This window comes from Micromys minutus, assembly GCF_963924665.1.
Source record: "Micromys minutus genome assembly, chromosome: 33".
Lineage (NCBI taxonomy): Eukaryota > Metazoa > Chordata > Mammalia > Rodentia > Muridae > Micromys > Micromys minutus.
The window spans coordinates 18,990,158-19,016,729 of record NC_137968.1 but is presented as its reverse complement, the minus strand read 5'-3'; the positions used below and the strand labels follow the sequence as shown (position 1 = coordinate 19,016,729).

Here is a 26,572-nt window from a genome sequence, read left to right as displayed (position 1 = left end):
TACAAGGCAGGTGTAATGATTGGGATCCTACCTCAGTACTGAGGCGGAGACTGACACTCTGAAGAGGATCCTGTTGTGTACCTCATACACTTGGGCAGGAAGTCAGAAGGCTTCAGGCAGCTTCCCCTGGTGTTTTTCCTGTGACCGTATGGTTAGGCAACCTGTTTGGTCAGACAGGAGGTGAGCACTGACATAAAGCCATGGTTGTTGACTGTCTAGACCTGGGCTCAAGAGTCCAAACTGTGGGTTAGGAGGCTCAGATTTACCTCACGAACATATACCAGGGCACAGGCAATCAGATGTTCAGAGAGAGGATGGAAACTGTTTGCACCTCAGATCTCTGCAGCAAAGGTCAGGGAGGTAGCTCGTTAGACCTCTGTACAGTCTGTCCAAGTGTGAGAGAGGAAGGCAGCATCCTCCCTTAGCCCACACAGCCGACATGCTGACACAGCCTTGAATCTGAGCATCCGCTGCCACAGAGGGGCAGAATAAGGAATATCAGTTAGACATGTGTAATAGGTATCGCTTTCCGAGAGACGGTCATCTGTTGTCAAAATATTCATCTTGCTTAATAGGTAAATCAGTATGCAAGGATAAATGTGGGCTTCTCTTTTTTCTTTTCCAATAAACACTGGCTGACTTCCTGTGTGCCTGTAGAAAAGGCTCTTTATAATAGATGCTCTGACTTTGCTGTTTTTTTATTCAGGCTGGATTCCCAGAAGTCTGTGATGACTTAGTTTGTGATCCCAGTGAAATTTGTTGACAGGGTAGGTTTCCCAAGTTTTGATAGAGGAATATTTTATGAGCAAATGAAATGGTAGAGAGCTGAGTGCTATCTGACTATATTGCTAGTTGGTCTTCTGCACTAATTTGATTATGGAAACCAACTCTCCTGAGGAACCACACGGGCATATGGAGATAAATGGTAATCTGATGTAATTGGATCGGCTTACGCTGGGTGTTGACATTAAGCTTCCTCTGGGTTAGCATGACTCAGCAGCAGAAAAGTCCACACATTCATTACCTTCTGCAGACACCCAGCAGAGAGAATGTGTTAACCTGTCCCATGAAGTAAATTCTCTGTTCTACTTTGCTGGCCTGCTTCCTTGCTAGCTCTCTGAGTTGACACATTTGACCGAGTCTCCTGATGGCTCCCCAAGGTTTGCAGTGAAACTGATTTGTGTTTCTGTTTGGCATCTTGAAGAAGACAGGCACCATGAGATAGCTAAGGCCATCGTTCCTATATTTTAAAGAGTCGTTGCATTGATATCTGACCGATTGGAGGACCATACAGAAAAAAACTATAGGTAACTATTTGTTAAGTGTACCGGCCTATAGAGCATGAAGCACCATTAGAAATGGTTTGCACATATTCTTTCTAGAAGTGTGCAGGCATTAGGCACTATGAGAAATGACTCGTTTATGTTCTAGAAGCATGTATATAAACCTCTTAGACTTATGCATTCTATAAGGTTCCCAGTGAAGATATAATTTGAGTAGAAAAATTATTTTTAGAAATATTAGTCTGGTAACTCAATTTAATTTCATTCATTCTTTCCCCCAGAATGATGAAACTATGTAGGACATTTGGCTAAATAACACCAAGGTCAGAGGCAGTGCTGTATTGCCTGTCAGAGCAAGGCCACTTCTTGCTCCTGTCTAAAACCTAGTATATAAAAGGGACATTTGGGAGGTGCTCATGTGAAAATTCATATTAAGGAAGCTTCATAGTAAGTTTTCGAAGAGTCCCTTCTAACACTTCATTTCACCTTTAAAGGCAACTGGGCATGATCACTGTCACTCGGGGCGGAGCTTCTTTCGATCCGCTCGTCTCTGGGATACACTATCAGAAGCTGCTACATGCTTGCCCATGATGGTGTGCATCTCTCTTGTGTTTTAATGGAGCCCCATAGAGTGCTCCATTTTTTTTTTAAACAATGCTTTGATATAGTTCTGCACCTTCTGATGAAGGGGTCAGCAGAGTACTTCTGTGTTCAGGTTAATTCAGGACTCTCAGACACGTGTGTAGGTAACTTCAGGCCGCTCACTCAGTCTGCACGAGAAACAAGTCCAGCCCCACTTCCCGACCCACCCTTCGCAAGTCAAATGTCCTGGGTATTTTTAAGGGGAGTAGATGCCTTCCTGCTCTTCTCAAGCTGCCTGGCCATCCCTATTGGTAGGACAGTGGCCGTCCTCGTGAGTAAGTTGAAGTCTAAAGCCGAGGAAACATGCTCCAAAAAGAGGTGGAAAAGACCACACAACAGTGTTGGAGTGAGTTTCCTGGCCAGAGGGACAGCCTGCTGAGAAGTTTGAGTCACTGCCTCCTTATTCTGTTACAGCCCTATGGGTTCCCCTACGTGTTTATTTTTGTTTCTGTTGCTGAGCACCGAACGCAGGGACTTGTGCATATGAAGTGTGCAGTCTACTGAGCACACCCTTAATGGCTCTTTGTCCTAGCTCTCAAGGCAGCATTCCTCAGCCTGTGGGCCGTGACCCCCACAGAAGTCACATGTGTCCTGCTTATCAGATATTTTCATTATGATTCAGAACAGTGGCCAACTTACAGTTATGAAGTAGCAAAGAAATATATATATTTTTAAAAATCAGACAGAATATACCTCAAATTTACTGGTCTCAGCTTTTTTTCGGGGGGGGGGGGGTCAAGATAGGGTGAAGAACTGTACTAAAGGGCCACAGCATTAAGAAGGTTGAGAACCACTGTATTAAGTTTCTTTATTCAGGACAAGTTCCCCTGCTCCCTTGAGGTACTTAGCCAGGAAGTGTTCCTCTGCAAACTAGGCACTGGCCTTTTAATTCCATTCCAAACTTCAGTTGAATTATCTGCCCCCGGGTTTCTATTACTGCTATGAGATACCATGACCAAGAGGCAAGTTGGGAAAGAAAGAATATAGTTGGCTTATACTTCCATATTGCTGTTCATCATTGAAGAGAGTTAGGATGAGAGCTCAAACAGGGAAGGAGCCTGGAGGCGGGAGTTGATGTACAGGCCAGGGATGCTTACTGGCTTGACCCCTGTGGCTTGCCTGCTTTCTTTTAGATCCCAGGACCATCTTGGAGAGGGCGGCCCCACCCTCAATGGGATGGCCCCACATAGATTCCTAATTAAGACAGTGCTCCATAGGCTAACCTATATTAAGGCTTCCTCCAGTCTGATGATTCTAGCTTGTGTCGAGTTGATATAAGAGTAGCCGGGATAGGGTCTGTGCCCAGGAGACCTGCTTTAGCAAAGCTAAAGATTCAGCTCTAGCTTTCTTTCTCTATCATATATTAAACCAACTTCTTTTGAAACTGTCATTTGCTCATCTGCTTTGGTCTGTGGGTTGCAGGGGGAAAGAGACTGGTTTACTCATTTCTAGTCTAAAGACTGACTCAAAGCCTGGTTTACTTGGTGCCCCCATGGACTGCAGTTGGGGTTTATCTGCTCTGCACTTGCAAGGTTTTACCTAGGAAGTTTGTCCTTAAGACCAGGATGCCAGGGCTTGGGGACTTAGCTTTAGATGACACTTGCCTAGCATGCTCAGCTCCTGGAGGCTAGGTGGTTGAATGAGAGGGTAAGACTCTAGATAAGGGCTTGTAATCAGTCCTAGCTACTTGGGAGGCTGAGGTTAAAAGCATCACAAGTTCAATGTCAGCCTGAGCAACTTAGTGAGACCTTGTCTCAGTGTTAAAAGGTAAAAAGAGAGTTGGGGATGTAGCTTAGTGGTAGAGCACGTCTCTGCTTATATCTCCTATATGGAAACAGAAAACAAAGCAAACCCAAACAAAATAAGAGTAACAATAAACAGACAGACAAGCTAGCAGGGCTCCATTTTCTTAGCATCGGCAGCCCTGGGCCTGCATTTCTACAGCTCTCTCTGCTTGTGCATTGCCTATAAGTACCTGGTGAGCAGCCCACTGTCCACAGTCTGTTCTTCTTCAGGTTCTCACTACCTCCTGATTCTCGGGAGCTCATCTACGTTTGCTGAAGGTGGGGGTAGAGGCCAAGAGAGTAATGTGTGAGGGTATTGGAGGAAGAATCTGGTGAAAACACATCAGATATGTGTGTGAAACTGTTAACGAAACTCTATAGTGTGTTCATGTATGGAATTTTCAGTCCTATCTGCCCCTCTGGTCACTCACGACTCTTACCTAGCCAGCTCTGTGACTTGGACTGTACAGGATAATTTCTTTGCCAAGAATTGCTAAAAGGATTACAGTTGTTTGCCTATGTTTTTGAGAAATATTTCCAGTTTATTTTTTCTCTTTTGAAATTTTACCTGTTCCCATACCTATATATTATAGTTAATTACAGAAAGTGTTGAATTTCACTTTTATCACCCTGGTTCCAGTGGGGAAGCTTTACTGATTCTTAGCATTCCTGGTTACACAGCAAGGCCCTACTGTCATGTTTGCATTTGCCTGGTTTTCAAACTACAGTGTCTAGAGTACCAGTGGGAGTGGGTGTTGGGCTTCTAGAGAAAAAGCAACAGGGTTATGAGGATTGAGGGTAGGAGGTCCACACTTAGTATCTTCTTAGTTTATTTGTTTAAAAAGTTAACAACCCCTAAGGAAATGTATGTTTGCTTCACGTTTAGAAAATCATAACTTAAATTTCTCTGAATTAATGAGAAACCAGGGAGTTTTTTTCCTACTTAAAAAAAAAAAGAAATCAATTGAGGGTTGTTTTCATTTTTATTTTTTGGGGGGTGGGGGCAGCATTTTAGTACCTTAGTTTTGACAAGTCCCATACTTCTCACCCCTGAGATATGAGACATACACATGGCCTCGACAGATGCTCTCACCCCTGAGATATGAGACATACACATGGCCTCGACAGATGCTCTCACCCCTGAGATATGAGACATACACATGGCCTCGACAGATACTCTCACCCCTGAGATATGAGACATACACATGGCCTCGACAGATGCTCTCACCCCTGAGATATGAGACATACACATGGCCTCGACAGATGCTCTCACCCCTGAGATATGAGACATACACATGGCCTCGACAGATGCTCTCCGAGCTGCTTAGGATTTGATGAAAGAAAGCCACCCAGGCTTCTGCTCCCAGAATTTGTTAAACTTTGACCATGCAATGAGATTAAATGTTTTTAACCCCTTAATTTTGCAAGACCTGAAACAAACTTTGAAACAAGTTATCATGTGAGAATGTGTTCAAGAAAATCTGTTCAAATATGGGATACTTTCTCAATAAAATGTTGGTATGTACAGGAAACAATAAAAGGAAAGTTACACGTTGGTTTGGATAATTCTATATATCATCTTTGATAGACTATTTTAGCCGGTGGTTTCCCGCTATGTCTGTCTCTTTTGTCCTTTGTTAAAGTTTTCTTTTTTTTTACTTTCCAACCTAGTCTCTTCTTTTTCTTTCTTGTATATGTATTCCATAATAATTAATGAATAAATATATATTTCATATATTCTGTGATAGTTACTTTTTTGTTTTCTTCTGATCAGACCCCTCATTTTCTTTTAGAAATATAGGCAGTGTGGTAGCTATTATGAAGGAGGGACCATTTTTTTCACTTATTTTCTTCAGAAAGGCACCTTTTTGTTTTTATATTTGACCCCAAATTTGTAATCCTCCTGTGCCAGCCTCTTACTGCTGGAATTACAGACCACGCCTGTCATTGTCCTAATCGTTTATATTTTGGGATTTTTCAGATATAAATTATGATTCCAGCAGATAATTTCTGGAAAAGACAGAGAATTCATAGTGGAGTCTAATGGCACACACATGTCCTTGAGAGCAGAGGCTAGCAGGCCCAGGGTCTTCGGTTACGTGATGAGCTTAAGGCTAGTCTAGTTTATAAACGGCTCCATGTGGAAAGATAGATTCTGATTTTTGTCACCAATGTAAGCGATTTATTGCAAACTCTTTAAAAGTGCATTAAAGGGTTTGCCATGGGTCAGGATGGGGGCTAGGTGTGTCTTGAAAGTATAGCATCTGAAAACAGCTCCCCTGGTGTCTTCCTTTATGTATTCCAAATGTACAACTTCTCTGTTATTGTTTAATGGACACAGCTACATTCTATCGAGAACGTATTCCATGTTTGAAGAAGCCTTTTTGAACACATTCTCATAGGATAACATATTTCAAATGGTACCTTGGTCACCCACAGCAGGGTGGAGCTAGACCTGGCCAGGCTCCTGAGAGGTTCCTTTGAGCAGATCACCCAGGGGTTCCAGTCATTTCTCCTGTATCCTCACTTTGGATTTCCACGAGAGCCATCAGAGTAGCTTTACCATTGTTCCTTGTCATCTTCAACTGTATTTGCAACCGTCTGTCCTTCTGGTTAGCAACAAGTTACACCTAGGACTTCCTCTTGTCCACATAATGCCATACATCAGCATGAGCGCTACTCTATAGTTTTGGAGACTCTAGGTCATTACTTGGAAAGTTCATGTTACGAATTTTTCTCCAGCAAGCTCCAGGTTGACCTTATATATCAAACATTACCTAGTATTTGATACAGTTTCCTTGGAAACAGCAAGGGCAGCTGCTTTTCCAGTAAGTTGTTTGGATACGAATGCAGTGAGTTTGTTCCACTGGAAATAAAGTAAGTATGAACACTGGTCCTATGATATGAGGAACAGGCCTCTTTAGGATCTGGCATGGTTTAGAGGCTGGCACAAGACGGCCTAATTTGAGTCATCTCTTGCTGGTAGAATTGTGGAGGGTAATTTAAAGTCTAGGATGTATTAAAAAATCTAAATGAAGCATTCCAAAAATTATCTATAAGGTGGAAGGTTGTTTTCTAGTGCTGGACCAGATGAAGAGGAGAGACACTTAAAGCAATTTGAGATCCCTAAATATCTGAGCCATCCCAGATGTCCTAGATCTGGAAAGCCATGAGACAAAGACAAGGCTCTCCTCCCTCCAGGTCACCCAGAAACCCACAGGTGTCAACATGTCCCTACTTTATGGCTTACTTGTTAGCTGTATTCACTGTGGACCTTCAGGGAGTAGATGTCTAGATGTTCCAAGGGGCTATAGGTTCCTTTCAGAAGTTTTCAAGCTAGGCATCTTTGAAATGGTTAAACCAAACTCCTCAATCACTTTGCTTCCCAATTGCATATTTCTACAACAAACAAGTAAGTAATCAAATAAAGATTTCCATCAGAGTCATACAACACTTCCAAAGTCTGTGTGCAGTGGACCATGGAAAGGATCCTGGTTGCTTTGGTCTTGGACTAGAGTCCCTGTCATGTATTACGTCTTTCTTTGGGAGGGCTTCTTCCCACAGACTTCCAGTGGGACACTTGCCACCGTAAGCTGTTTTTAATGCTTGAAGTAAATGGATGCCAATGATTGGGTAATAATAAAAGACTGAAATGAACTGTTTACCCAAATGCTAAAACACTGGTTCAAGGACTTTAAGTGAATCAACTCATTAAAATAGAGCATCATCACAATGCTCCACAGCCCTTCTGCATTGAGAGGGAAGCCAAAGTATAAAATAATGTTGGGATTTCCTAGAGGACCATGCAGCGGTCAAGGTGACAGAAGCGAGGGTCAGGGTCCAGGATGCAAAGGTGTGAAGCCTGGCTACTAAACACCTTCATCTTTTACCTCTCATCCCCATGAGCTAGAAAGAATTAAAAAAATCAAACCAAAACCAAACAAACACAAAGAACAAACAAAACCCCCCAAATAACCCCTACCTCCCTGTGTAGCTAGACTTGTTCTCTTGCCTCATACCCCCTGGTATTGTGGTGGCAGGCATCCATCAGTGACTGGTTCATAGAGAACATTTAAAAATATTCTTTATGAAATGCTTCATTTGCCCAGCCTATCCTAGGAACTTTCCCTCAGAGCCCCATTCACTGGAAGGGAAAAAAAAGCTAGATGAACAATATAGAATAAAATATAGATTAAAAAGTAGTTTTTTTAGTTCATCTACTTTAAAGTCAAACAAGACAAGCTAGATTTAAGGATTCTGACATCTGGGTACCAAATTGGGACTCTACTCAATAAGGCTGACAGCCATAAAAGAAACATATGGTCTATCCCTGCATTCTTTGATGAGCAGAATTCTGCCACACAAGTAATGCTTAAAACGACGATCAGAAAAGGCAGGTATAGGGGAGAGAGAGACTTTGGGGATGAAATATAGTTTTCAAAAGTCAGTGGCACTGCAGCAGAGCTTTTGAGAACCTTTTCAGGATGTGTATTAAATGACGTTTACGGAAATAATGAGCCTGGCTTCCAGATGTGAAAGAAAAACAGTTGGAAATACTGTGAATTTTATGGTGGGCGTGAGTAGAGATAACATGGCAGATAAAACTTGCTGTAGTCGGTTTCTGCTTTGACCAGAACTCAGAACGTATTAAAGCCTCTTCTATTTCCCTCATTAGCTATGGATAACAGCCACCAAGCAAGGGGTGAGAGCTGGAACGTTCTTTTGGTCTGTGTAAGTTACCTTTATTTTGTCAATGTTTGTAAAATGACAGTTATGCTTTAACTGATGAAACATCAACTTAAGTCAGCTTCGTTTATTGATTCCAGGCATTGTTTCTCGCCCCACTTCCTGCTATCTCTCCCCCGCCCTCCTTTAGTTAATTAAGTACATCTTCCTCTTTGACATGCCTTTCACATCTTTTATCCTGTGAACCTTTATTTTGTCAACTTTCCACCCAGGAGTGTGCAATTGTTTTAGACGGTGACTGCAGTTTCTGTTAGCATTCTTTATAAATACATTACAACCTACTGTTTTAATTTTGTGTTTATTTTATTTTGATTCCCAACATTAGACACAGAGTGTAGTCTCTGGACAGCTGGGAGGCTCATGGTATAGTCTAAAGAGTTTGGAAACTCTGCACAGTAGGCCAGGGTTGGGGAAATGTTCATTTTAGCCCATTGCCCACCACATTTCTCGAACTTTCCCAGTGAGAATATGGGGGCTGTTCATCCCTTCAGAAGTAACGGGGGACGAATAATTGACATTTTCAGGCTTTCAAATGAAATTCACCTGGTAAAATGGTCAACATGTTGGTTATTTTTAAGGCCCTCTAAATAAAAAAGGGGGATCTAGTTCAACTCTGATGGGAATGTTATTCCCAGAGTAATGTTAACATCTTTTGCTTTTGTTGTTTTTTATTTTTCCCAACCCCCTAAAGCCATTTTCTCATGTTTGCTTTTTATGCTATTAAAAAAAAAAAACCTGACTGGCCTATTAGTAACACTGTACTGTGACCTGTTGTGTATCGTTTTATGCTCTACCTGCCTTTATTCTGGGAGGTGACCACACTACCAGCCACTACCTGGCTTCTCTTGAGTCCCTGGACAAAACACATACACATAGATCCAACTCGGATTCAGATGAATCCAGAATGACACTTTCTCTCGACTCAAACTCAGCTACGGAGGGTGGCCTCTTCAGATTTGAAGGGGTTCAGCTGAGGTATTTTGGGTGATCTGAAGCTAAGACATGTGTCCTTTTAGATTTAGTTTCTCTTTTCCCCTTTGAAGCGGTCCCTGGCTTGAGAGGTAAGTGTGGCTAGGAGCGTGCTCTGTTGTCTACCAAGTTAATCTCCCACAGAGTTCTCATGTTTTAACCCTTGGCTGTCACAAATGAATATGGGAATTCTGCTCTTCAGAATGGAGACGAGCCAATGACATAATTAATACTTAGTCCTCACCCTACACCCTCCCCGCCCCTGCCCTCCTGGAATGGCTTCTTTGAAAAGGCCCAGTGTTCTGTCCGTGAATGACAATTTTCTCCACCCTTTAGAAACCACTTGTAAGAAGGTGGCTTTTGTGTGTTCCCAAGAAGTCTTTGCTTCTTTCTCCAGCTATTCTTTTATCTCCATGTCCTGGAAGAGAGCAGGCTCATTGAAGTCCAGCCCCGACCCCTTTGAAGCTTTTTATAACTTTATAAAATATGATCCGGCTTCTCACTTTTACAGGGAATACATATCCAGGGAATCTACATGCAGTCCATCTTGAAAATTTTTTAGATTTAAATAAGACCAGATTCAAACCATAGGTTTAGACTTTAAAGGCCATCTTTTTTTAACACAGTTTCTTGTTGCCTTCTAAAATTTCCTTCTTGCTCTTAAATGATAGTGTCTCATGTCAAGACCATCCCCAGCTGACACTGCAGTTTGTTCCTTTGTTCAGCTCATTCTCAGAGGCAATAGTCTGCATTATATAGAGGTGTTTAGTCTGAATAGAATCCTGGTTCTGCTACCTGTGAGGTGACTGTGCTGGGTATGTGACCAACTATCTCAACAAAACAATCTTTAAATAGGAATTATAATTAGGGTGCTGTGGACACAGGGTTAACGTCATTGGAGTGCTCTGTTATCATCCTTGGTACAGAGAGAGCAGCCAATAACTGGTATATTTTTTATTCTCATTGTCTCTTTAAGCACGGATTAGACATTGTAGCCCCTCACTCCTAATCTTCATTTAGTCAGGCCTTCATTTTCTAGTTTTTAGTTGGTGTGTATATTTGTGTGTGCGTGTGTGTGTGTGTGTGTGTGTATGTGTGTATATGTATGTGTGTGTATGTATGTGTGTGCATATGTATGTGTGTGTGCACATATGTGTGTGCATATGTGTGTGCATATGTGTGTATGTGTGTGTATGTGACATGTGTGTATGTGTGTGAGTGTGTGTATATGTGGTATGCATGTATGTGTGTGTATGTGTGTGTATGTGATGTGTGTGTGTGATTGTGTCTTATGTACTTGTTCGCAGGATTAATTCTTTGTCAGTCAATACTGCTCGGGACAATGTCACATGCTACTTTCCTTGCTGTATAAACACTAGCTGGCCTGTGGTCAGGTAATTTGCAGTTCTCTGCCCTGGTTTTGAGACACTAAGGGCCATATCTTTTTTTTACCTGTGGGGTTCTTTCCAAAACACATTAAAAACATCCACCTTCTTCTTTTAGAGATCAGAGCATTAAGATTTGGGTTGTTAGGTGTGGTATTCGAGTTCACGCTCAGGATGGACTACAGAGTCTTCACTGTTGCAAATATAACATGAGAGGGTAGTTGGGGGCCATGGTGGTGGAGGTTTTACTCAAAGGATAGAATATCCCTCTGCTTTTCCATTTCAGGTGGAGAAGGATGACCCCTACCATGGTCTTTTGGCAGGAGACTCTTGTATCTGTGTTTGCATACAGGCCTTAATCATACGTTTCATGAGGGAATGTCTTCTTTCTATAGAACTAGAAATCCAGGTCACAGCCACCAAGAGAACTGACTCTTTCCTGTAGAAGCCAACAGCTACCGGTGGCTCCTCAGTCACGTGTGGGGCCGGGCACCACTCGCTCCATGCTAGACTATTAAATCGGTGCTACCTGCATTTTGGAAAAGATAGGTACCTTGCCAAAGGGCAAGCATTCTGGGCTTGCTACCTCATATTTCTCTACTGATTCCGGAGTCCTTATCTCTGGGATGACACCACATATACAAAATCAGTGGCATTCAGGTAGATAGGAAAATAAAGTAACACAAATAGCTGGAGCATTTGGCCTTTTTCCTTGTAAGTGGGGAAAGAATTCAAACTATGCAATTAAATTAATTTTGCTCCGATACAAGGGATTTCTAAGGCCAACAGATTAAATTCCTTCAGTGATTAACCTGGCTTTTCTTAGTCTGTTTTGATTTCTTTCATAGGACGTCATAAGCAGGGTCACAATTATTCAAGGTCAGTGTAGTACGTTCACAACAGGACTTGTTTTATAGTAAGCATGGCTTTCTGGTCTTGGAGGTCATCTCTAGACAGAGAGGAGCCTGAGAGAAGAGTGGAACTGGGGGTGTGTATTGATGGCCGGCACAGAAAGAGGATTTCTAGCTCTAATCATTTACCATGTTCGTGAGGATCTATCTTTTCCCCAGCCATCTTGCTGATGGTCCCTGAGACTAAAGGTCTAAATCATCTACCCAATAATTTTCCTCACCACAATAAAATGGGTGCGGGTTTGGATTCATCATGAATTAGCCTCCATGATCTGCTTTCAGAGCTGAAGAACATTTTGTGCTCCTTGTTGTGGGTGGGGGGAGGGCGTGATTTTTTTTCTCAAGTCAAGATAGTGCTTAGCTTCCTAGCATCCTAACAGTACCCAGCCCAGGGCACTATTCTGTATTAGCCGAGAGCTCCTAACGCTATTACCAGGCCTCGGGTAATTATGTTCGACAGAGGAATGGTAGTTTAAACACAAAAGCCATTGTGCAGGAAGATTATACCCCCTTTGCCAGTGTTATAATTATGTGTGCCTGCTCCTGATAGATTTGTTTTGTTTTTCTGCCTCTTCAGAAGCATCCCTCACGAGCGGAGAATCCTAACCATTCTTCAGTGGCTCTCTCTGCCGGACAATGAGAGGTATTTTTTTCTCCTCTCTCCTTTCCTCTTCCTTCTTCGGGACCTTTCCATCTTGGGCTGGTGTTGGACAAGGCCCTGGATGGGCTGTGACGTAGAAGCCCAGCAGAAGATTGATGTTATTAAAAGTTTTGTGCTTATTAACCTTAGGCATTATTTCCTTAAGAAGGTTTCAGTTACGGGGTGGGTGGGGGACCATTTAATTACATGCATTATTCTAGCTATTAATCCTGGTGGCTTCAGCAGACATGAAGCAAGTCGTTGGCTTTGACAAAGGAACCAATCTTCAGCATCTCCAAGACTGAAAGGCATTAAAGCCCGAATGTCCCTTTGAATATAGTCATTTCTTTCAGACCTCGACCACTGTGTTCTGTTATGTAAGGGGACCAGAGTCCCCAGTGACGATCGAATATTTTCATTGTGACCTTTAGTGCTCGGAAGTGGCACCTGCTGGTCACCACCGTGAGAGGTGGCGTGGAGGCGAAGTTCAGTGGGTGAAGAAGTAAGAGAAAGGAAAAGCTCCCCATTGTTTGACTTAACATGGGCTGGAGACTCGTTCAGTTAGAAGGATCTTGTTTGGAAATTCTTTTAGGTTAACATTTAATGATAGGTTTCATTATGGCGTGGCATGTAGGTGTGTTATTACGCTGTGCTTTCTCTTACTTCCTTTCCATTGCCTTCCTGTGTGTTCTCTCACCCCCTTAAACTTTGTTTTAAGTATGCTAAGGATTGCTCTGTGTAGCCGGGGTTGACGCCGGTTCTGATTTTCCCCGCAGGCCTTCAGTTTATGCCTTCTACTCAGAGCAGCCTGATTTTTCTGGACACAAGTATGGCCCTTTTGGCCCTGAGGTTAGTAGTTTACCATGTACCTGAGGAGAACTTGGGTCTATCCCTACCCCCCGCCACCTAACTTCCAAAACCTTATTTTAGGATTTGAACAAAGTCTGGGAAGTTTTAAATCTAAAAGGTATAAACATTGTCAAATAATTTGGAAAACAGACTGAAAACTAAGAACAAACAAGAAACCTTAAATGTAATTGTTTCTCTTACAGGAACTTTATTTCAGATTACTTTAATATAGAAACATTCTAAGCATGGTGCTATGGGGAATGGGAGAAATTGTAGCCATGAAGGAAGGCATTGGAAGAGCAGGTGAAGATTTGGCTGCCACTTATATACAAGACACTTTAACTGCATTTTAACTCCCTCAAAATGCCTACACAGGGGGGCTGGAGAGATGGCTCAGCTGTTAAGAGCACTGACTGCTCTTCCAGAGGTCCTGAGTTCAAATCCCAGCAACCACATGGTGGCTCACAACCATCTGTAATGGGATCTGATGCCCTCTGGTGTGTCTGAGGACAGCTACAGTGTACTTATATAGAATAAATAAATAAATCTAACAAAAGAAAAAGAATTTAAAAAAATGCCTACACAGTGGGGAAGTTGTTCATCAGCCCCACTAGCCTTAGGATTCACCTGACACACAGAATAGGAGAGATACATTTTCTGGAGTATTTGGACATAGATGTTCACACTATGAAGCCATTGGCCCTCGAGAAAGGCAGATGATAAAATGCATTCTTAAATGAGGGAGATACTCCACTGGAGTTATGCGGTTAATGAAGCTAGTGACACGCTGGTCCGCCATCCAGGAAATGGTGTCATATTACTGCTTTCATTGATTTAGGATGAAATTCTTCCTCACACTACAGTGTAGATCTCTGGCAATATAATGAAGTCTGCAAGGTCAAACTTTTAAGATATTTTAAATGCTTTTTGTTTTCATTATGGGACACAAAGGTCATTGCAACACTGTAAATACTGATGTGAGCTGAGAAAATAATTTTGAAGAGACTTTGACGGCCACTGCCTCCAGTCCTCTGGAATCCCACGATAGCACAGTTGCTCTAACTAAATTCCTGGCGTTCAGCACAGGGTTATGTTGAAGATGCAGATAAATGTATCTTGACTGGAGCGGTCCTGAACAAATCGCTCCATGTGTAAACAAAAGCAGTGACTACCGACAAGACATAAGGACTTTTGAATGCTACAACATCAATTCAGTGGCTGGTGAAGTTTTGTTTCTAAGTAGTGGAAACTAATAACTATGTGAAACGTACATAGTTAAAACATCTTGTATCATGGAAGTTGCATAAATCCAAGGCCTCTTTATCCTTTTGATGTTTAAACGTTGTTGCATGATTATGAAACACAAATGATGAAATGTGATGAACATCTGCATACGTGAAACATGAAAAGCAAGAATGGCTGTTTTGTTTTTGGGAAGACTTTTTTTGAGATTAAGAAGGACCCAGATTTTTTTTTTCAAATGTTTAAAAAAAATACATCCCACTAAACACCTAAAGAGTTCCACATACTCTATTAAAAAGTGTAATTTTGTTAGAATAATATCCTTTGAAAGAAAAATAAAATCAGGAATTGGTACTGAATAGCTATCCTTTCGAAAGTTGAGGCTGGTACTTGAAGAGGTTTGAGGCTGTTTAAGTTTCTTGGTAGATGGATTTGTGTTAGCCTTTCAGACTGAACCTTCCCACAGAACCAGCTAACTTTCCCACAGAACAGGGGCATCAGAAAAGCCATCTATCAATAACTACGTCCAAATTATAGGAGGCATCACCTATGTGGCAAGATTATACGCAGTAGTCATAACACGTTTGATACCCTAAATCCCACGGCTTAGCAGTAAGTGCTCTTTTTCAGGGACATCTCTGGCTTTGTGATGCATGTGGTTTCTTTACAGCTACCTTGAGAAAGCAGATGCATGTTGATTAAGAAACAACCCCGGTGTGTGCAAATGACTGAATGGTACATGGTGTAGAGTGCTTGACTTTGGTACAGTGATGGTTTCTATGTCCGTAACTGCTTATAAACACACAAGCCTTCCCCACATAGTGACTTTGGATTAAGAATTGTAAGTAATCTCATTATGTTTTGTTTTTTCCAGTATTAATACTTCTTGTAGCTGGAGTTTCTTCCTTAGCTGCCGGGTAGCCTTTACTGATTGTATGCTCTAGAGAATCTCACAGCCTGACCATGTTCTCCTAAAGAAAAGGACATTTTCCAATATCAACTCTTTCTCATGGTTCTACTGAAGCCAAGACGAAAATAGTGATGTTCTGCTAAGCTAGAGCCAAAGCAAAGCCAGTAAAGCCTTTCTTGTGTGATAAGCTCAATTGGCTAGTATGCCCATTTATCATAAACACATATGTGCATATATAAACATCTATGTATCATTGGAGATCTTGAGTGCGCAAGAGAGCACCATACACACTAGATGAGAAATCACTAAAAGATGTAACTTTTTGACAAAGAACAAGAAAAAGGACTCGTGTTAAAAAATTTCACTGAAACAATTCTAAGCAGCCAAGAGCTATGTGGCACAGTAAGGTGAATTCAACTGAAGTTTATGCTTTATTTGCTTAATGTTTGAGTACACTTGTTTTTCAGGGTGAGTCTCAAAAACTCTTTAACTGAGGTGGCCAAACACGGGGCTAACAGTTTCGAGAAATGGTGTACTGTTCCTGCTTTCATAGTGTAATGGTGAATGTTCAAATATGCTTGCTTTGGATTATTGGCACAACCTTTTTTTCTGTCTTTGATCTATGCTTTCTCTGTGACCTCTTGTTCTGCTGCTCTTCTGGGCCTAGAGGCAGAGCTTTGGCTGGCTGGTCCCTACCTTCAGATGGTAAAGAATCCTTCTGAAAGGCAGGGAAATTTGCACCCCTCCCCTCTTCCATTCTCGGAATAACCTCAGGCTAAAAACTTCTAAATTCAGGCTGAAGTATGGCTGGACGGTGAGACCTTAGCTTTCCGGCTACTCTAACATCCGAAGAAGGAGAAACGTGCCTTTAATGACTGGATGAAAACTCCGTCTGCTTGCATTCCGTTTCCTCTGTTCTTCTAACCTGCTGCCATTGGAACAGTTCTCTTTGGGCGTCTTTTGGAATGTTGGAGTTTCTCGCAAATGGCTTAGTGTTTGATGGGCAGATTCGAGCGCTCGCAGAATGTACTCAGTGACCATGACATGGAAAAATCCTCTTCCTTTTTCCTGCTCTTCTCATGGAGATTTGCCTAAACTAGAAGCATTAAAACCAAAGCAAACCAAACCAAAGTCTACAGGGCTGTGACTTCTGATCGCTCTGCCGGAGAGAGAGGATGAGATAGAAACAGAAATGCTCGTTCAGCTGCTTGCCCTGAGAACAGAGCAACCGCATGGCAGATGTCCTCCTTGGTTACACTAACACCGTTCCTCTTCCTGCCCCTGCCTGCATCCCAATGGCTCTTGGAACAGTCCTGCCAAGAGATAAGGTAGCTAGGTAGACAGCAGGGCTTGCTGCTTTTATTCACCTTTGCACCATCAGCAAATCAGGGCCTGGTTTTCTCCAGCACCGGGGTCTCCACTTGATGGATAGCTGCTACTGCTCTATGGATTTCCAAACAATGCTTAGAGAAACATTGTTGCCTCGGACAGAGACACAGCTTCCCATAGCAAGAGTCTGAGTGAAGTCTTTTCAAGTTAAGATTTTCTAAACACCAAGTTCTCTGAGTTCCCTTTTTCCTGCGGAAAAGTCCTGACGCTTATGAGCTCATTCAGGGCCAATGGGAACTGCTTATCAGTCCCGTTTTATTTTGTCTCTGGTGGAACATGCCAGTTGATAGTCCTCTGATAGATTTGGTGGTGTGATCACATAGATGTCCGTCGGTTGCTGAGTCGGAACCACCTACACAGACCTCATTGTCACCTTGAAGTGGTCAAGTGACCTTGACTCTGCTTGGTTATACAAGCCTGTACTTTATCCACAGAAAGCATTTTGTAACCAAGAGGCAGTCTGTCCCCAGTGCAGGAATCATGGGGCTTATCTAGTGTCACTTCCAGGTGTACACCGGCTTCCCAGCCACGGGCAGTCCACATGACTAGATCCATCTTCCATCACATTCTGGTGTGAGCAATGAAGCTTTGGCCACACTGAGAGCCAGGTTAGAGGCCTCTCTCTATAGAGGGCCGTGAATCATCTCTCATTCCAATGTGTTCTCCCTTAAGGAGATCGTAGTTTCACTATCTCAGACTCTGCTGACCCCAGATGGGAAAGTATGAGCTTTGTTATCTGTCCCTGAGGGACAGGCGGCTTCTGAGTACAGACATCTCTATCCGCCAGTACAGGAGAATAGTTATACCTCACTTCTTACTCCGGCTAAAAGACCTAAGAGGAAAGTTGCCCCTAAGAGGAGACAGGAAAGACCAGTTGCTCCTCCAAAGAAAAGAAGAAGAAAGTTACATAGGACGGATCATTATGCAGCGGAAACCCGTCAGGACAAAGTAAGTTCATCTACGGTTCCGAACCTCTGTGGCGGGCAGGTCTGGCTTGAAGGCTGCGTTTGGTGCCTTGGTTTGCAAATCGTCTGGGTAAGGTTTAAGAGGACTGTTGCGTTCTCCTTGGCTCTGAGTCCAGGACCATCTGGTACTTTAGAGGTTAACAGTGATGTGGAGACATCTTACACTTCGGTACCACAGGCAACAAGGGGGTCTTTGATCTCCATTAAAGTTAGTTAACCCTGAACCCAGGCTGTAGTGACAGCTTAGAGAGCTATTGATTCTGCCTGGGGGGGGGGTGCTACCTATTGAGAAGAATCTCAGAAGCCCGAAGGGCAAGTCTTTTAAAAGATTGTAAATTAGAACTCAATCAAAATGCTGATTTATGTTAGTGATGTATAGTTTCTGTGCTCAGACAGAGCTGCCTGTTCTTTGTTTTTTTTTTTTTTTTGGTTTTTTGGTTTTTTGTTTTTTTGTTTTGTTTTTTCCACAATGGTAGTAACAAAATTTACCTTTAACATTTACATCAGAAGAACCCTTGTTCATTCTCTTAAAACCTTCAAATTCCCGAGAGGCAGAATCTTCCTTGTGAACCTGATTGCTATGAAGCTAAGTTCTGGATTTTACCTGAATTGTCCCATTGGATGAAGGAAAATAACTCAGTGCCAAGGATAGACATGTGTTATGCATTTCTTGTTACTATGTCTAGACATGGATCTTGGAGGACAGTGTGTTTCCCAGACACATACCACTTAGGCTCACATCTGTTAGTTCCTTCAGGTTCCGTGGCACATCTCAGTCTGCCGCTTTCAGTTGTGATTTGAAATGCTGACTCCTGCAAAGAATGGAGGCCTCTCTACCTCCTTGTTTCACGGATGAAATGGTACAAGGAAAGGTCATGGGTCATTCGAGAAGAGTCACATGGCAGATGCCCTGATGCATTTGATTAGAATTGATGTTCAGGTTTCTTCTTCCCAACTTGCTTATCTTGTGTGTGTGTGTGTGTGTGTGGTGGTTAGCTGATCTGTAAAATGCGTCTGAACTAGTGCATGGCGTTTGCCTGGCGTGAGGTTTCTCAAGTCTTTCCATTTTATGATCAGAGACGAGACCCTGATGGTAATCCTCTGTTCGTGCGAGCTCCTGTTAGAGCTACAACGAGAGATGGTGGTTTGAGTTTCCTGGGATTTGGAAATGTTGCTCAAAGAACTGGGAGTGTGTATTTAATTAGTGTAACTAGAATGAATTCCGAGGTTCATTTTTTTGTTTGTTTGTTTGTTAGGATTCTTGTCGATCTTTGTAAAATCTGTTTAGAAACAATGGAGTTGCAAAGCAGTAGCTTGTCCTGAGATGGCTCCACATTAGTTCCTCTCTGAGGATGGCAGTTGTGGTATTTGAAACAAGGGACAGGAGTCTTGTTTTATTAACAATGTTCTAATTCATTTCCCAGGAGGTGATGTTTTTATCCTTCTGTCTTTATGCTCTTGATTCTCTCAGCTTTTCTCTCCCCCCCTCCACCCCTTCCATGGTCCAAAGTCTGGTGATTTTACACAGAGAAGAAAAGATTTACACTCTCTGTCTGACTTTCTACTCTCTGTTAAAACTCTTGGGTTTACAGAATATGATCACATTATGGAAAAGCCATTTTACACCTCAAAAAGGATCTACCTCAGTAATTTGTGATATTTTCATATCAAAATATTTCAAAAGGGATGGGGTAAAGAGAGCTTCTTAGTCTTGCAAGAGACTGCAAGGTGCTTGCAGCTTTTTACCATTTGAAAAAAAAGGGGGGGGGGATATTTCCTTGACAAAACTCTGCCTCTGAGCCAGAAGTTTTCTTTCCAGCATTTTCTAAGGGTAGAATAACTATGGAAATTGAACAGTAAAAATATATAAATAAATATGTGAAGACTGACTTGCTTTTTTACAGATGACAAATCCTCTGAGGGAGATTGACAAGACTGTGGGGCAGTTAATGGATGGACTGAAACAGCTCAAGTTGCACCGCTGTGTGAACGTTATCTTTGTTGGAGACCATGGTAAGAATTCGGTTTTAATTTGCTATTAAGATAGCAAATTAAGAGTGGTGGTGTTAGTACATACCGTTAGTCCTAGCACTTGAGAGACAGAGGCAGGATCTTTGTAAGTTTGAGGCCAGCCTAGTGTATAGCGTAAGTGCCAGGACAACTAGAGCTACCCAGTGAGATCCTGTCTCAGAAACAAAAACGCAAGCAAGCAAGCAAACTAAAAAGATAGTTTCTATCCTAGGGTGTTGAACAAAGGAACGAACTCCTGCTCTCTGAGTCCAAAATTCTGTTCTTAACTTCCTTTCCTTTTCTTCAGGATGGGGAAAGAAATTAGGTCACGATACACAAGTTAGAGAAACCCAGGGCTTTCTTCATCCTCATGCTCTTTGCGGGAGAGGCCCTTGCTGCAAGAAATCTGTCTCCTATTAAAGTCTCGCAGACAGTTTCCATGTGGTCGGAGTGACTTCCACTGTGAATCCAACATGGCAGGTGACAGGCTCCTGCCTCTGTGAACCACATCTCCAGAAGGAATTCACACAAGTTGCATGGCTACAATAATAATTCTAGCTTTGTAAAGGAGGTGGAGAGTTAGGGGTCTTGTCAAAAACATGGCATTTTAGGAATGATGGTTTCCTGGAGCCCTCAGCGGGAATCCAAGGACTAAATCAAAGACTCAAGATTAAGAGAAAGGATCAGTGTAGGAAGTAGCCTGTTCTCTCTCTCTCTTCCTCTTCCCTTTCTTCATCCACTTTCTCTCTCTTCCTTTCTTCCTTCCTCCCTCCTTCCTTCCTCCCTCCCTTTTCTTTCTTTCTTTCCTTCCTTCCTTCCTTCCTTCCTTCCTTTTTTCCTTCCTTCCTTTCTCCTTCCTTCCTTTCTCCCTGCTTCCTTTCTCCCTCCCTCCTTTCTTTCTCCCTCCCTCCTCTCTTTCTTCCTCCTTCCTTCCTTCATTCCTTCCTTTCTCCTCTCTCCCTCCCTCTTTCCTTCTTTTCTTCCTTCCACCACATAGTCCAAGACATATCAGAATTATTTATTCTACTGTCTCCTTCCTCCAGCTCCTGGGATGGTAGATGTACACCACCATGCCATTGAAGGAATGGTTTCTTTAAAACACTTCTTAAATTAGAAAAGCTTTCATTTTCTGTTTTCTCATAAGCATTTTTTGAGGTGATTGAGAGACAGATCATAAACATCATATAATTAGAGAGCTAAGGGCCTCCAGGGAACATTTGAAATACATATTTTTATTCAGCCTTCTTCTCCCTGATCCCTCCCAGATCTAACCAGCCTCCCCACCTCTCCCACATTCTCCCATCCTTCTGTATTTTTTTGTTTTTAAATAATTCACTAAGTCCAGTTTGTGCTACTCAAATATTCAAGACTGTGGGGCCATCTATTGGAACATGGCAGACTTACTGGGAGTTACATCCTTAAAGCAAACTGATTCTCCTTCTCCTAGGGCTCACTGACTGTCGGTAGCTCTTAAGCTAGAATGGGAGCTTATCTTTCTTTCTCCACTCATGATGGAATGTTGGCTGTCTTGATCTTGTGCAGACAACCACAGGCACTGTGATTTTTTTCTTAAAGTACAGTGGTTTTGTCATATCCAGAAGACACTGTTTCTCTTCTGCTCTTACTCCATCTCTAGCTCTTACGTTGCTTTCACCGTGTCTTTTGCGATAGTCTCTGAGTCTTTGGGAAAGGGTTGTGATATACATATTCTTTTTATGGCTGAGCACCCCAGAAACTTACTTTCTGCATTTTGGCAGGTTGTGAGTTTCTGCATTAACTGTTCTCCATTGCACAAACAAACAAACAAACAAACAAACCGTAATCTGAGATATAGAAATACAGATATAGAGGGCAGTTGGATACTTTGTCCTCTTAGCTAAATAACAATAGTTGGGTTACCCCTGGGGCTCATAAACTCATCAGTCATGTTCTCTTGGCCAGATTCATATCAACATACGTGTCTCCTCCTATTGAGCATGCCTGCAGTCCGAGCAGAGAGTGATCGGTTACCCTTATAACGTTCATGCCGTTATGACATTCAGGGGCTGTCTTGCCACACTGGCCCTTGTAGGGCCAAAGCCCTTGACAAGGTTCAAGGCTGAGTAAGACTGTTGTTTTTTTTTTGTTTGTTTGTTTGTTTACCCCAGCAGCCTACACAGTACCTCCTGATACTCTGAAACCTAGCTAGCAGAGAGGGAGATTCATATTCAGTACCGAGTTTTCAGAGAGCATTTTTATCCCTAGACATGCAGACCCAGCTCGAGAGAGTGCCACCTATGTTCTGAAACTATCAACCTGTAAATTATAATAATAACCTTGGAATTTGGGACCTTCCCCTTCTAGCAGAGAGTCAAAATTTTTTGATTGACTTCTCGTCGGTTCTGCTAATAATCGTTAGTGAACCTCCCTAACCCTAGTCTGGCTCCTGAGATTTTATTTCCAGAGCATTCTAGGAGGTCTGAGAAACTGGGCTAAGGGGTGGGTTTAGTGGATGCTAACTTGCTTGCCCGAGTAGATTAAATGATACCCCTCTGCAAGATCCTTCTCAGCCAGTTTGGCTTAGTGGAAAGTTGTAGACTGGGTGGAAATGGCGAGCATATGTCACACTAATTTGATTTAAGTTGCCCAGAAGGGTGGAATACATTAGCTCACATCTTAGTGGCAGACATCTAAGGTCCCAGTGAGTCACATGTCAGAGCACCATAAAGGTCACACGCAGACTAAAATCCCTTCTCAATATGCAGATGGCTAAAATGAATGGGCCCATTGGTTTCGGAAAGCCGAGGTACCTTCCCCCTCCCCCAAAAAGTAGCTTGCCTACTATTTCAGGCCTGGGGCTTTCAGAGAATGAATTTCAATTGGCCCCAGATCACACCATGACTCTTAAGAACCGTGGATGCTGTATGTAATCTGCCTCAGCACATCTCAGTCCCTTATCTGCAGACTGAAAACCCTGGCTCCACACAGGTGGTGTCAGCCTGGAGGGGAGGGAGGAGATTCTAGAGGACCCCTGGGCACAATTGCCCGACGGTCTCCACAAGGAAGGGCAATTGCTCAATGTTGGAACTGCAGAAGCAACAGTGTGGACATGTCACAAATAGACCATTCTTTCCATCTTCCATTCATCTGTTTTGGAAGTTCACCCCCCCCCCCTTTTCTGGTGTAATGTTTGACTAGAACCCAAAACTGTTTATTGTTTTAACTTTTTCATCTGGAAAGTTTCCATGTTAAAAGAAAAAAGACACATGACTGTGTTATGTTATGTTTTGCTCTTTCTTCATGCTCATTGATATTAAAAAAAACAAAACAAAACAAAAAAAAAAAAAACCCAAAAAAACGGAAAAATGAGGGCCACTGAGGAAGCTCAGTGATGAATCCGAGTTCAATCCCCAGAATTGCTGAAGAGGTACAAAGAGAGAACAGACTTCACTGAGTTGTCCTCTGATCTCCACATGCACACCGTGACACACTTTATTATGAACATATACAACAATAATAAATAAAATTTTAAAAAGAAAAAAAAAGAGAGATTGATCTGGGATCCTCTGAAGTGGTAATTTGACTTTTCCCAGATCTCGACTACTCTGGATTACAAATTCTTTACTCTTAAAACCTTAAGACCTTTTCCCTCTTAGAGAATATTGATGTACTAGATTGTGAAAGGGGATTAAGTGCTGGTCTCTCTTCATCCCAGGAAAATGTTCTATGGCTCCTAGTAGATGCCTGAGACTGCAGATAGTACTAAACACACTGTATCTGTCTTTTTGCTACACCTGTAATTGTGATAAAATATAATTTATAAATCTGACATAGTAAGACATGAACAATTCCTAGTGATAAAAAGGTATATATTTGGATTGATAAAAAATCAGTCAGAGTATGCTGTATTAAGAGTTATGATTGCTCTTAGCAACTGTGAGTGCCTTGGCTAAATGAATGACCTGCGTCTCAAGGAAAATGGAGCAGGGTAACAATTAATTTCATTATGCTATTTAGAAAAACACATAAAAATTTTAAATTATTTGTTTTTGAAATTTTCCATTAATTTGTTTTGGATTATTTACTTTGAAAACTTCAGAGAGTAAAACCATTGGAGTGGGGTGTCACCAGTTGCTGGGGCAACCTCTGTCTATAAATGTTCATTGTTCTGGGTCAACTTGTGACTTCTAAAAATGTCAATAAAGATCTCTATGGGATTTAGATCTGTAGAGCTACTAGAGTTTATAATCTTGGGATTTAAATTATTTTCAAAATATTGCAAATTTCCTTTGCTCTGTGTAGGAATGAATATTGGTTGGTTAAAATTTTTTTTCTCACTAGACCTTTTTTTGTGTGATAGATGCAACCCTTCCGGTTCCAATTATGTTGTTTAAAACTTGTTTTCTCTCGGTGTTTTGCTTTTCACTTTGGGTGGTCATTTGGAGTGACTATTTTTCTTTTCCCCATTTCTTGTTGCCAGTATTGTTTTGTCAGTAACACCCAAGGCCACCAGTGAAGACAGTGACGTGATCATGTCCTTAAGACAGGAGACATGCTAGAAAGAGAGAGCAGGAAATAGCATTGTTTGTGTGTGTGTGTGTGTGTGTTTGTTTGTGTGTGTGTGTGTGTGTGTGTGTGTGTGTGTGTCCAGAGGAGTCAGGTCACCCTGGAGCTGGAGCTATGGGCAGTTGAAATTTGTCTGACATGAGTTTTATGAAGTGAATTCTGATCCCCCTCCAAGAACAGTATGTGCTTTTAGCCACTGAGCCATCTCTCCAGATCTAGAAATGACGTCTTGCAAAATAGAAGTGAGTGTTCTAGTCATTTGTCCCACCCTTATTCAGAGAGAAAGATGTGAGAGAGAGAGAGGGAGGGAGGGAGGGAGGGAGGGAGGGAGGGAGAGAGAGAGAGAGAGAGAGAGAGAGAGAGAGAGAGGAGAATGGCATTCAAGAATAGAGTTTTTGGGACTCAGTTGTTTTTCAGTTCCATAATGGGCTTCATGGATCAAACTCAGGTGGTCAGGCTTGGAGACAAGCACCCTTATCCACTAGGCCATCTTACTGGACCTTGAACATGGCTTTTGGTGTTGCTGCTCTTGCTCAATAACTCAAAATAGTAAAGGAGGTAACCCAGTTTCAACCTGTATTGCATGTGAGATGACACGGTTAGATGAATGTTCTGGAAAATGATTGTATAGATGCATCTTTAAGATGTCACATCAGAACAGTGTCCATGGTGATGTTTCCTCAAGGCAGCTGGAATCTCATCAGAGATTTAATTAATGTTACAGTGCTATCTTTAGTGACTTTACATTTTCTTTAAGGATATAAATTTTAATACTGCCTGACAGTAGTTGTGTGTGTGTGTTTTTCCATTTCCACAGGAATGGAAGATGTGACATGCGACAGAACTGAGTTCTTGAGCAACTATCTGACTAACGTGGATGATATCACTTTAGTGCCCGGAACTCTAGGAAGAATTCGACCCAAATCTATCACTAATTCTAAATGTAAGTTGGTATTGAAAATGTTAAGTGGTTCAACTCATAATCAGTGGAAGAGGTAAAGACTTGTTCTCTGCAGCCAGAATGCTTGGGCAAGAAATGGTAGTTGAACTTCAACTTTCTGATCTGTCAATAGAAGACTTGCTACCTATGAAGAGTCTAGTGCACATTAACCTGTATTGTTTACAGTGGTTCTGGGCATTGAGTAGCATCCACTGAACATCCACATTTGGTTTATCGTGCGGGAATTGCACTTAATTTTAAGCCTGTTTACAATACAAACATCTATTTATATGGGAGCGTTTTCTGGTTTTAAGGTCAGGCTGGTTACCTTGGTGAAGGTAGGTGGACAGAACCAATGCCCGTTCCCTCAAAGTTCCTAAGTGCTTCCTGGAAGGGGGGCTCTTTCTATCTGTCCCAGTGACCTACAGCATGGAAGGGAGGAAAAATACTATGTTCTTACAGACTGCTAACCACTCTAGAAATTAAAAAGTGAAAAAAAAAAAAAAAAGAACTGGGAAAGTGATGACTCTTTGCTCTAACTTGTTTGACACGTTCAGGGGACGGTATGTCACTTACATGAACTTCTGGTTTGTCTTGGTGCCATCCCAACTGTGAAAACTACACACGGTTTAAAGATTCTTATAAAGTCCTTTTTCATTAGACATATTAACTATACCTGGAGTTATGTTGCATAAGGGCATTTTCATATGAGCATTTATATTTTATGTTTATATGCATATATATAGTTTTACTTGAGACATGCTATATTAAAACAGAACCTTAGAATAATAAACCACTGACATCAAACTTAAAACTTTGGAAACTTAAGTTTTCCCCAAGTTATGTTCCTAAGTTGACAAAGTTATGATCCTAAGTTGACACAAATGGGACACATTCCAGGGTCAGCGTTGTGAAATCAGCAAAAATATTGGTGTTTCTTTCTCTTTTTTTCCATGTGCTTTTCCATCCTTTGTGGCCTCAAAACCTTTGCTCCCTTGAACAGGAGGGCAAGCCTTTTTATTTTTAGCACCCGCATTTTAAGGTGCATGTGGAAATTTGCAGATCCCTTTGAAAAAGAATTTCTGACATCAGTAAACTGAGGAGATTCCCCGGGGAGATTGAGTGGATGAGAAACTTTGTTGGGGACCTTTGGAATCGTACCACCTATAGTGTTCATTTCTCCATTCACGCTGGTGACATTGAAAACCACCATGGCCCCTATACTGTTGTTCCCACGGCAGCTCTTCCTGGCTCCCACTAGAGAATCATCTTTAACACACAGTGTCTATGGCTCCTTATGCATAGACTAGGGATTGTGGGGGTGATTAAATATGAGATTGTGTAAATGTAATTACATCATAT

At 42.0% G+C, this 26,572-nt stretch overlaps 1 protein-coding gene across 1 annotated transcript in view; it reads left to right on the top strand.

Annotated features, from left to right (window-relative positions):
* ENPP2 (ectonucleotide pyrophosphatase/phosphodiesterase 2) overlaps positions 1 to 26,572 on the top strand; it is a gene marked incomplete at its 5' end in the record, with an annotated part of 74,047 nt that overhangs the window by 17,548 nt on the left and 29,927 nt on the right. Inside the window, 6 exons of the mRNA XM_080909416.1 lie at positions 8,385 to 8,440; positions 12,298 to 12,363; positions 13,137 to 13,209; positions 17,543 to 17,698; positions 19,620 to 19,728; positions 25,088 to 25,213. Of these exons, the coding sequence (XP_080765542.1) occupies positions 8,385 to 8,440; positions 12,298 to 12,363; positions 13,137 to 13,209; positions 17,543 to 17,698; positions 19,620 to 19,728; positions 25,088 to 25,213 (586 nt within the window). The remainder of the gene's footprint in view (positions 1 to 8,384; positions 8,441 to 12,297; positions 12,364 to 13,136; positions 13,210 to 17,542; positions 17,699 to 19,619; positions 19,729 to 25,087; positions 25,214 to 26,572) is intronic.